The 12813-nt window shown below is 37.1% G+C and overlaps 1 protein-coding gene across 1 annotated transcript in view; it reads left to right on the forward strand.

Annotated features, from left to right (window-relative positions):
* NFYC (nuclear transcription factor Y subunit gamma) overlaps nt 1-12813 on the forward strand; it is a 58469-nt gene that overhangs the window by 20949 nt on the left and 24707 nt on the right. The window contains exon 2 of the mRNA XM_032802679.2: nt 9382-9494. Within this exon, the coding sequence (XP_032658570.1) occupies nt 9390-9494 (105 nt within the window). The 5' untranslated portion in view covers nt 9382-9389. The remainder of the gene's footprint in view (nt 1-9381; nt 9495-12813) is intronic.

The raw sequence follows: 12813 nt of genomic DNA on the forward strand, positions 1-12813 counted from the left end.
CTGTGGAGACTGCAGCTAGCTATTTTGAAGTTTGTAGTCTGAGGACTTTTAGTCTGATGCATTTTTAAAATATATTTATCAGAAAGATCATTATGAATGTTGACAAAACAAATATATGCTCACTTTCTGATACAGAAAATATATTTTTGATTCTGTTGGCTTCCAGTTTCTTGTGTTGTGTGGCAGGCGAGGTGCTCTTTATTCTTCCTTTTTAGGTACTATTCTTCAATAGCATGAAATATGGGCTCTACATTGTTTTTGCTTTTCTGCAGCTGAGCTTCCTAATAGATAGACCTTTTGTGAGTAGTGATTTTGTAACACCAACAGCATCCTGAGGCAAAATGATCTTTCTTGTTGGAGCACTAACCATTTTCAGCTCAGGCATGTTTTTCCTGTTCCTTTTGTACTTGGGAATGATATACTAGAATGTGACAGAACAACAAAATGCAGATATAAAAGTGATCTTGTATTCCTGAAGCTGCTTTCATTGAAGTCATGCAATATATATGTGTACTAGAATATTTATTTGTAGCTTTTCATTAATGCTTCACAACATAAAGGCAAAAATACAGTAGCACAATTCAAAATGCAAAATGAATACATTCAGAAAGTAAAACTCATCGGATACATTAGCTGACAAAGGAAATCTTAAATGAAGATACTGAATATTAATGTAAATAGAAAAAAAGTGAGAAAATAAGAATGGAAAAGTTCAAAGCCTGGCCTAGTAGCATATTAAACATGAGACTGCAAGCCAAGAACTCCTGATGGCCAATCCTGGCTCTAACATTAACTCACTTTATAGCCTTGGGCAAGGTGCCTAACCTCTCTTTCATATTTTCCTATCTGTGAAATGGAAAAATCTTACTGGAGTCTGGTGAAGATTAACTGGTGAGTTTTCTACAGTGATTTGAAGATTTATAGTGCTGTATAAATGCTAAGTACTCATACTGCGTATTAGGAGGAGGCTAGATAAAGTGGGAGATGTTCCAGGACCCATAAGCAAGCACCTAGATCCTGCGGGGGCACAGGACTGTCCGGTTTATATAACTTTCTCAGCAGAAATGAGGCCAAGGAATCCCAGGTTGAGTTTGAAATGGTGAGATTATTGTCTCCATATATGATTTTCAGAGAGTCCTAAGAATGGCCGTGCTGGATCAGACCAATGGTCCATCTTGCCCAGTATCCTGTCTTCCGACAGTGGCCAATGCCAGGTGCTTCAGAGGGAATGAACAGAACAGGCAGTCATCAACTGATCCATCCCATTTTCCACTCCCAGCTTCTGGCAAACAGAGGCTAGGGACATTCAGAGTATGGGGCTGTATTCCTGACCGTCTTGGCTAATAGCGATTGATGGACCTATCGGCCGTCAACTTATCTAATTCTTTGTTCAACCCCATTATAGTTTTTGCCTTCAGACCATCCCCTGGGAAATGAGTTCCACAGGTTGACTGAATTGTGTGAAGAAGCACTTCCTTTTTGTTTGTTTTTCAAAACTGTTGCCTATTAATTTCATTGGGTGACCCCTAGTTTTTGTTATGAGAAAGGATTAAAGAACATTTCCTTAATCACTTTCTTCACACCGATCAAGGTGTTAAAGCTCTATCATATCTCCTTTTAGTCATCTCTTTTCCAAACTGAAAAGTCCCAGTCTTAATCTCTCCTAATGCGGAAGCTATTCCATAACCCTAATCATTTTTGTTTCCCTTTTCTGTACCTTTTCAAATTCTTATCTTTTTTTTGAGATGAGCGACCAGGTCTATACACAATATGCACAATGTGGGCATACGATGGCTTTATATAGTGGCACTATGATATTTTCTGTTTTATTATCTATCCCTTTCCTAATGGTTCCTAACATTCTGTTAGCTTTTTTTTTTAACTGCCACTGCACATTGAGCAGATGTTTTCAGAGATCTATCCACAATAACTCCAAGATCTTTGAGTGCTAACAGCTAATTTAAACCCCTTCATTTTGCATGTATTGTTGGAATTATGTTTTCTAATGTGTATTACTGTGCATTTATCAACATTGAATTTATTTACCATTTTGTTGTCCAGTCACCCAGGTTTGTGAGATGACTTTGTAACTCTTCGCAGTCTGCTTTGGACTTAACTATCTTGAATAATTTTGTATTGTTGGCAAATTTTGCCACCTCACTGTTTACCCCTTTTTCCAGATCATATATGGATATGTTGAACAGCAGTGGTCCCCGTACAGACCCCAGGGGGACACTGTTATTTACCTCTCTCCATTCTGAAAACTGGCCATTTATTCCTACTCTTTGTTTCCTGTCTTTTAACCAGTGACTGATCCATGAGAGAACCTTTCCTCTTATTCCTTGACTGCTTACTTTGCTTAAGAGCCTTTGGTAAAGGACTTGTCAAGGCTTTCTGAAATTCCAAGTATGCTCAATCCACTGGATCACCCTTGTCAACATGTATGTTGACCCCCTCAAAGAATTCTAATAGATTGGTGAGGTATGATTTCCCTTTGCAAAAGTCATGTTGACTCTTCCCCCAACAAATTGTATTCATCTATGTGTCTGATAATTTTGTTCTTTGCTATAATTTCAACCATTTTGCATGATACTGAAGTTAGGCTTACTGGTCTGTAATTACATCAGCTATCCTCCAGTCATCTGGTACAGAAACTGATTTGAATGATTGGATACATACCACAGTTATATACATGAAGTTTCCATAAAGAGTGAAAGCAGAACTGTAAACAGCTACTCAGACATACAAAAACTCCAGTGACTATTCAGTAGATTGAGTTTCACTATAACACTACGTTTTGTCTTCCTCATGAATAGAAGAGCTACTGTATATCAGATTTCAGAGTGGTAGCAATGTCAGTGTGTATCAGCAAAAAACAACGAGGAGTCCTTGTGGCACCTTAGAGACTAACAAATTTATTTGGGCATAAGCTTTCATGGGCTATAACCCACTTCATCTGATGCATGGAGTGAAAAAAACAGTAAGCAGTATATGTAATATAGCACATGAAAAGATGGGAGTTGCCTTACCATGTAGGGGGATCAGTGCTAATGAGGCCAGTTAAGGTGGAAGTGGCCTATTTGTAAGGCAACTCCCATCTTGCGTGTGTCGTGTGTGTATGTATGTATATATATGTGTGTGTGTGTGTGTGTGTATATATATATATATATATATGTAGCTTGTGATTTGGGTGCATAACTCTTCGGTGCTCAACTGCAGATATCTTTTGGCCTGATTTTTTTTTACCCCTCTTCCAGTGGTGCTAAATTAGGGTACTGAAAATTGGAGAATGTTTTGGAGAATGGCCTTAGCCACTCAATGCTTCATTATTTTTTACTTTATAAAATTGGGGCAAAAAAAAATGAAGCATTGAGTACCTATGGCCATTTTCCAAAATAACCCCAATTTTATAAATTGGAGGATAAGTAGAACTTCTGTGCCTCATAGGGTTGGTTGTAAGATTTAATAATGTTTGTAAAGGTGATCAAGTCTTTGAGTTCATTGGATGAATGTGCTGTATAAATGCAAAATGTTTTTTTTTATGGTAACCTGATGATACAGAGGTTGGTTTTGGCCTTGTTTTTCTTGGCAGTGATTCTGCTGGCCACATTAAAGAGCAGTATTGTTGGACATTTTTGTGCACTCATGTCCTGTGCTAAAAGGATAGTGACAATGATAATGCAGAGAAGAGCTTAAAATAGGGAATATGAGGATCCCAAGGGTTCGCAGTACATCCCAGAGAGAGAGGTTTTCAAGGGAAGAGAGGCAAAATGTAATGAAATCTTAGGCCTTGTCAGCACAATAAATTTGTATCAGTTAAAACTAAATAGATCTAGAAACTGATGTAGTTAAATCAGTGCAACTGTGTCTTCTTGTGTGGGTATTTAAATTTTGGTTTGTTTACTTTATATCGATTTACTTTAAATCAAGTCTGACATAAGGAATTTGTAAATTGAAATCAGTGTGTGCAATCCTCTGCTTGTGTGGACAAAATTAACTAAATCAGTTTCTATATAGCAGTTTAGCTAAATCAATATATTTTTCTTGATCCCTTCTCTGACACAGGCAGATGTTGTATCCTTTTGAAGCAGAACCATCTCTCTCTCTCAGCACCTACAAACTTGATTTGTAAACTATTTCTTTAAACCTATCTGTGTTCTGCAGATTGTACAAAACTTATCTGTTTGATAAAATATTGTGTACTTTGAGAAATGACAGTTTTCTCCCCACTGAACTTTTTTCTTTTTCTTCTTGGTCTAATTAAACTGAAGAAAAATGGTTAGGTCAGTATAATCCCTCTCGCTTTGTTCTTATTTTTCCTTTTGCAGCTTGACTTTCAGAGTCAGGGGTCGGCAAGCTACGGTACGCATGCCAAAGGTGGCACGTGAGCCAATTTTTAATGCCACGCTGCTACCAACCGAGTTCCTGGCCACCAGCCCCACTCAGCCCGTTGCTGGCCTAGGTGAAAGAAACCCCAGGCTGGCAGCCGGGCTGGGCGGCCGGGCTGGGCAGCTGGCGCGGCCAGCGGCCGGGACCTCTTAGCCTGCTGCTCTCCAACAGGGAGTTCCTCCAGGAAGGGCAGGCAGCAGCCGGGCTGGGATTCTTCCCCGCGGAGCAGCGGAAAGGCACCTCGGTGATCTTGGATGTGAGTTCCGAAGCCCCTGCCCACGGGTAGCGGTGTGGTCCCCCCACCTCCCCTGTTGCTGGTCACTGCTTTTCCTCTTAAATGCAGATGACGTGAGCTGATTTGCAATGGCATCTGCATTGCCTGGGTCCTGGGCACCGGTCTGGGGGACTCTGCATTTTAATTTAATTTTAAATGAAGCTTCTTAAACACTTCTAAAACCTTATTTACTTTACATACAACAATAGTTTAGTTATATATTATAGACTTATAGAAAGAGACCTTCTAAAAACGTTAAAATGTATTACCGGCACGTGAAACCTTAAATTAGAGTGAATAAATGAAGACTCGGCACACTACTTCTGAAAGGTTGCCGACCCCTGTTCTAAGTCAAACATGATTTTTTTTTTTTCTTATGCCAGTAACTGCTTGTATTAATGTTTTAAGATGTTCTAACCTGCCTAGGAGACGCAGACATTCAAGTTTGTTTTAAATATTTTCTATCAGCATAGCATTCCTTCACAGACACATTAGCCATTGGTGCATCGTGTTTCCGACTGGATGTTTTTTACTAGAGATGATTATTAATAGCTCTGTAGTAACCTCAAACTGCCTTCTCTTTGCAGTTTCCTAATAATTATCTTAAACAGTTATTTAAAGTAGCAATTATCTTGAGTCAACCACCAGGCTGTTGATTCTGCATTCTGAAATATTGGTTTTGTGTTTATTTACTTTAAAGATATGATTTTAACTTGTTAAGGTTTTTTTTAAAATTCTGGGTCACTAGATTAAACTGGTTTTGAGCTCTTTCAGTATCTTATGCTAATTTGTACAATAGGTATATCTGGAATACAAGGGAAAACTTGCTTTAGCAGATACAGACAATAGAGGATAAAGCTTTTCATTAGTGTAACTTGAACACTTCCTTGTCCTTCCTGTTTAATATGTAGTAATTTATTCACCAATTCGTTGTCATTTTGAACAGTCTAGTTGGAGTGGATTCTCAATTAAAAACAAGCAACTAAACTACTTTTCATTACTAATATGAGCAATGATACACAGTTTGATACAGTCATGTTCAATGCTTACTGCTTCACAAGCTGTCATTTCTATTTTGAGAGGAAAAGATTCAGGAATCTCAACTTTTTTTCATGTGGTACAGCTTTCACTTTTGGAAATAATGAGTCATAAAAGCAAGTCCGTACAGTAGAACCTTAGTTACAATACCTCGGGAATGGAGGTTGTTCGTAACTCTGCACAAAATGTTATGGTTATTCTTTCAAAAGTTTACAACTGAACATTGACTTAAGTCAGTTTTGAAACCTTACTATGCCGAAGAAAAATGCTGCTTTTAACCATCTTGATTTAAATGAAATAAGCACAGAGATAGTGTCCTTACCTTGTCAAAACTTTTTTTAAACTTTTCCTTTATGTAGTTTACATTTAACACAGTATTATACAGTATTTGGGGGGATGGGGGAGTTGGTCTCTGCTGATGTCTTATTGCATACTTCCGGTTCCAAATGAGGTGTGTGGGTAACTGGTCAGCTCATAACTCTGGTGTTCGTAATTCTGAGGTTCTGCTTTATTTCATATGGCAGTAGTAATTTTAAACAGATAACTTCCAAGATATTAATCTATTCTTTACCTTTTTTGCAATACCACCTTGAATAAAAGCAAGGGAAGGTGTTAACATTTTTTGTGTGTGTTACTTATCTTGGGGGTATTACCTATCTTGCACTTTGCTTACTTACAGAATTTTGCTGAGATTGGACAGGCTAATTAGATTGTCGGTTTCACATTCTGTTATAATCGCTATAATTTTTATTCTCACGCACAAAAATAATGCTGCAGTGTTTAATTAAACTATTTTCATTAATGACAAATCATGAAAACATTTCTGGTTTGGTTTTAGTGTTTGTGAAAACTTTTTACTGTTTGTTTGGTTTTTTTATCCATATTTTGGTCACTGGGACATCAAGTCACCCTAGCAGTAGCCTATTTTATAGGGATAATTCTGATATTTGGGGCTTTGTCTTTTATAGGTGCCTATTACTCCCCCACTCCCGTCCCAATTTTTCACACTTGTTGTCTGGTCACCCTAGCTACTGCATAGTATTTCTGTAAGGCTTAGTCAGCATTAGATAAAACGATTTAGTGATATCCATGTAGGTTTTAGAAATATTTTCCTGGTGGCTGGTATTTTTTTCTTGGTTTGTTTTATTTTGCTTTTCTGTTTCTTGCTGTTTGTAATTTACTGTGGTATTAAATGGATTTGAATACAAATCATCTTTGAAGCATAAGCTTGAATAACTGTTGGTTTTGCCTTTTGAGTGAATTGCATCATGAGTTGAGGGAAAGTCCCTGTCTCATCTTAGTGTTATGGATATGTGAGTTCAGTTACGTAAGAGCATATTGCCATCACAGAGCAGATTTCAAGGATTAGCTTGTGCATTCGTGAGTCTATATTTCTGTTCTTCATGTGACAAAGCAGAGATGCACAAATTCAGAATTCAGTTACAAGACTTAATTAAAATATTTTATTTACTTTTATTTTTCTTTTAAATATTTGAAGATTTTTCATTCATAGGTGGCTTAATTATGAAAATTGGCTGCAGTTAGAATTACTGAATAACCTGCTGGTCATTTCTGTTTCCAGAGAAATTTTGTAACTGCTTTTGCCTTGATTTTTACCATTATTGCAAAAGTTTGTGGATACTGGCCAAATATATATAGGTTAATCTAATTTTTGTAGGTATTTAGCCCTGTCAAACTACCCCAACAAATGAAAAAAATTAAATGTAACCATTCACAGCAATTCTTTCAATATGTCCTGAATTTATGAGCGTACAGTTTAGTTAGTTTGTACTAAACTAGCCATGAATATCCTACTGTAGGCTTATCTAACAATATTCTTTTAGAAGAGTAATTATAGTATTTGGCACATCGGGTCTAAAGCCCACCAGTAGTCTCCCTCAGACAACATTCTAAACCACGTTGCATATAAAACTTTAAAATTACTTTGCTCCTCCTTCAGCTTGAAGAGACAGAAATAAACCATTATATGCATTGGATCAGAAGTGAATGGGAATTGTGCCTAATATGCCAGCTCTAAATTTTGTGCCACACCATTTCCCATTACATCACCAGACACAAATATTACTATATATGTTGAGATTTGTCTTTTGAAAAGCAGCGCATAGTTTTTTTCCCCACAACCCACTGAACTTTTAGGAGTGGCTTTTTTAAAATGGAAACATCAAAGCAGCTTTGGATGACCCAAGAGAACATTTAGCATAACATTTAATTTCTTTGTTCATTTGGGAAGTGAGCAGTGACTCTTTTGGCATTCCCTGAAACACTTCTTATGCCTGGGGAATAACACGTTCTGTCTTGGAGTGTTCTACATTTCTCTAATTCATACATGCCATCAGAATTGGAATGATTCTAGTGTGTAAACACAGCACATCTTAAGCATTCTTTTGCTAGAGTGCTAAAGATTGTTAGTTTGCCAGAAATTCTAGAGGAACCACATTTCACCCTGAGTGCCTTTTTTCCTACTATACAGCTATTTCTTTGCATTTAAAGTGCTTTTTAAGAGCATATTTGGGCTTGTCCGGCGTTAGCCACTTCTGGCTTAAATGTTATACATTTTTTAGGTTTCAGAGTGGTAGCCGTGTTAGTCTGTATCACCAAAAACAAAAAGGAGTACTTGTGGTACCTTAGAGGCAAACAAATGTATTTGGGCATAAGCTTTTGTGGGCTAAGGTGCCACAAGTACTCCTCATTTTTACATTTTTTTAGTCGCACATACAGGGTTTGATCTTGCAGCCTCTTCCAGGAAGTACTTGCATGTGAAGGGTACAGGATTGGCCCAGTGTTTCAGTAGCAGTTCGATTTTTTTTTTTTTTTTTAAACTTTGCATAGCTATCTGCCTGTCAGTCCTATTCTTCTCCACTGTCATTGTAATTCTGTTGCTTTATATTTTGTAAATTTGTTGATCACAATTGCAAGTATTAGCATACATCTTAAGTTTGTATCTTATGACGGTACAGGTTATAAGGTATCCATGAAATAGATTCTGAATAGTTCTAAAGGCTAACAGAATTTGCTTCCCAATCTTCAGTTCTGGAGTGCTAAATGACAAGCATAGTTTAATAAAATACAAAAAAGGGTAAGTAGACATCCTCAGCTTAAAATTTGTGATTTACAGTAGTGTGGGCTAATGCAGGGTAGTAGCTGCATAACAATTTCTTTGATTTTGTTGAATTAAGTTGATTCTAACTTTTAAAAAACAGTACTAGTGTAGATAACTCACAGTGGATGAAAGCCAAAATAGCCATGACCTCCTATTTGCTCACCCTGTTCTTGATTGATGTTACTCTAGTAAGTTTGCAAGCTTTTCAGATCTGATAAAATATTGGTAGTCTTTTAATTCTTCAGTGGACATCATAATAGTCTTTTTGGGCTAGACATTTAATAGAACTATAGTGTGTGCATTCCAATAATAAAAGAGAGTGAGTAACTTCTTGCCAACCTTCAGATCTTTGAAATTATGTTGGACTCTTTTTTGGAGAGAACAGGTAGTTTCACACACTGTTGTGTGAACTTGATAGTCTTGTCTTGTTTGGAGACTTTTGCAAAGTGATTCAGGAAAAACTCTAGGACTTCTGGAATCTATTGTCTCCTCCATCTCTACTAATATTTCTTTTTTTTTTTTTCTCCTCCTCCTTCCCCTTCCCCCCTCACCCCCTTAGTTATCACCATGTCCACAGATGGTGGTTTTGGCGCTGCTGGCAGTAGTGATGCTCAGCAAAGCCTGCAGTCTTTCTGGCCTCGGGTCATGGAGGAGATTCGAAATCTAACAGTGGTAAGCGTGTCCTTTGATAATGTGATAAAACCTTAAGAAAATGTCCAGTACAACAGGAGTTACCTGCTACTTCAGTGTCTTATAGTAAAATGTTTTCAAAAACCAACTACATTTGGCCAAATTCTTCTTTCAGATATGTACAGATAAGTCCCTTTGGAGTCAACAGTCGAAATAGTGAATAAGTATCTCAAGGCAGAACTTGTCCCCATGCATGGTTCATCACTGCAAGAAGCGTCCTAGCTCAGCTGTGGGGTTAGAAAATGATCATCATGTAGCTGAACTGTATGTTGCTGAACTGAGCTGATTTGTCTAAATGTATGCTTTTAGCAAAATTTGGGATGTAGCTCAGCAATAATGAAATCAAATTTACGTATTTCATAGTTTATGGAGACACAATAGTCATCCATTATAAATGTTTGTCCAGATTAAACCAAAACCTTTTAGGGGGGAGAAAGAATGGAATCAAAAACTGTTTAATATAGAGAGTTGTAACTTAATTGCCTAGAAGGTTTCAAAGGTATTCAAAACTGTTGGGGAAAAAAAGCAGTTTTGAAATAAATGTAGATGAATGGTTGTGGATTCTGTCAGGATGCTGGCTGCCTTTGATTAACTAAAAGTCAAGTGATTAGGAATATGTGTTATAGGATGTACTTACTACTGTTTGAATTCCATAATGTAAAACGGCAACAGTGCTTCTAAATTTGTATACACTTTTGCTCCATAGCTGCCACATTCTATCGAACAATATATAACATTGTTAAGATGTTTCCTGGAATTAAGGAAAATTTGTAGATTGATTGATTTTTACTTTCTGTTTCTAGAATAGGGCTTACATTTTGTTGTATCATTTTATTTGAAACTTGCTTGCTGACTTGATACATTAAAAAATTCATATTTTATATCTTTTAAGTTTCACTAGTAGCAACACTTACAGCTTTAATGCCAGGGCTAAAAAATGTTTTCTATTGCAAAGCATATCTGGGGGGATCAGATGTTTCCCCAGTACTTACTCAGTGGAAATCCATTAGCTTCTTCCTTCACCTGATTACATCACTTTGAAACAGACTGGTAGTAGGGCCTCTGCCTTTCCCCTACCAGTTTTCCTGTATGGCTGTGAAATCCACTGAGGAAGAAGTACACTTGTGCAATATTATTGGTTAGAATTTAAATGCACAAATTTCAGGATATTTAGTTATGGCTTCTACAGTAATTACTTATTTCAGAATATTCAGGGTTATCTAGACCAATTTAGTTTAATCTATGATATTTCTACACACTTATCACTTTGACATCTAAGCACCAATGTCAATGTAATAGGCAGTTTAGGGCTCAGTATACCCGTGTTCTTGCTTGTGCATAGCTAGACCAGTGCATCTTGGTGTGTTACCTTCTATTTTTCAAAGAAAATATATTCATGATTTTCTAGCCTATGTTATTATATAAGCGTATTCCTATTGAAGTTAGCAGGTATTATGGATGTGATTCTGAGGATGGAATTTTGATAAACTTTCATTTCAAAGGTACTATACCCACTTTAAGAATTAGTTTGGCAAGTGTGAAGTTTTAAAAATAACTTGAACACAAAGTGCACAGTATTTAACAAACGCGCACACACAAACCCTACACTTTTCACGTGCTTAAATAACGCAGAGCTGAAGAGAATTTTGTCAGATTTATTTTTAAAACTTTCACCTATAGGCTGAGAATGAACAATAAAGATTTCACTACCCAATTTTTTTCCACTTAAAAGATAAGCCTCTGAGAATAAGGGCATATAACAAAAATGCCTTTTCAAGAACAACTGACATCTCTACTATGACATTACAGTAATCTGTCCTAAATGCCAGCTTTTCTGGTTTTAATTTAAATTAGCTGAAAACAAAAGGGCTCAATTTGAAGATGGTCCATTTGAAATGAAGAACCCTATTCTGATATGGTAGTCTAAAGATAAGCTTCCCCTTTCCGCATGTTATATAGTCTCAGGTCAAGAAACAGATGTAGCAATCTGTATGCAGAGACCAGAATTAATTACTTTGATCCCTTAGTGCACTGAACTCTTATATGCAAGAGCTATAGTTTGTCTTCATCTGCATGTGGTAAGGGTTCATTCTACAGCTCACCTAGTATGGGCAATTTAATTTCTAACACTGCTGTCATGTGAATCTATTTATTGCATTGCACGTTAGAAGAATGTTGCATACCGAGTTGTAAGCTTCTGCCTGAATGAAAATTTTAATAAGGACTGTAGGGGAAAAACAATTATAAAACAGTCCTATCCAGCCACCCTGCACGTAATCAGGCAATGAAATTATTATGTCTAGGAAAGCCAACACACTGAGTGCTGCAGCATATGTGGACCGGGGCAAATTTGAGAATTCGTTTACATGTATTGCGTAGTAGGGGGTCAAAGCAGTTACCTGAGGTACAGACTGTTCTGGTTGACTGCTCTTTGAGACAATCTTTATTTCTGTTCTTGTGCTTTTGTGCGTGCACACTTTAGCTAGAATTCTGGGGAAAAGGGGATCTGTTTAAGAATGTTTTTTTCCTATAAAACACAGAGAAATGCAGCCTAATCTTGGAGAAACTGTAGAAAATAGTACTAAAGATACAATAGAGCTTCAGAATTAGTTAGAAGAGGCTTGGTGAAAATATTGATGCTTAATTTGGAAAAAGAAAAGGTGAAGAATTGATCTCTTAAATCTTGCTTAGCTGGTAGTAGCCAGACAACATGCCATGCTTCTCTTTAAACCAAAATAAATACACAATATATGCAATGTCTAATAGCCGTAGTACTTATTTACAGGAATAAAATTATTTCCCTCCCTAAAAATAACCAAATGCAAGGTGTTGTTCAACTGTGGCACAACCTAGAGAAGACTTGTATCATTGAGCTTTCCTGGAAAGGATTCACAGATCTGCGCAGAAGTCGTAACTATTTCAAAGATTCTAGAAAAGGCCGAAAGGGACCACTGTGACTATCTAGTTTGACCTTCTGCGTAACATAGACCAGAAGTAGGCAACCTATGGCACGCGTGCCAAAGGCGGCACACGAGCTGATATGCAGTGGCACTCACACTGCCTGGGTCCTGGCCACTGGTCCGGGGGGTTCTGCATTTTAATTTAATTTTAAATGAAGCTTCTTAAACATTTTAAAAACCTTATTTACTTTACATACAACAATAGATCAGTTATACATTATAGACTTATAGAAAGAGACCTTCTAAAAATGTTAAAATGTATTACTGGCACGCAAAACCTTAAATTAGAGTGAATAAATGAAGAGTCGGCACACCACTTCTGAAAGGTTGCCGACCTCTGC

Source organism: Chelonoidis abingdonii, chromosome 25, assembly GCF_003597395.2.
Source record: "Chelonoidis abingdonii isolate Lonesome George chromosome 25, CheloAbing_2.0, whole genome shotgun sequence".
Lineage (NCBI taxonomy): Eukaryota > Metazoa > Chordata > Testudines > Testudinidae > Chelonoidis > Chelonoidis abingdonii.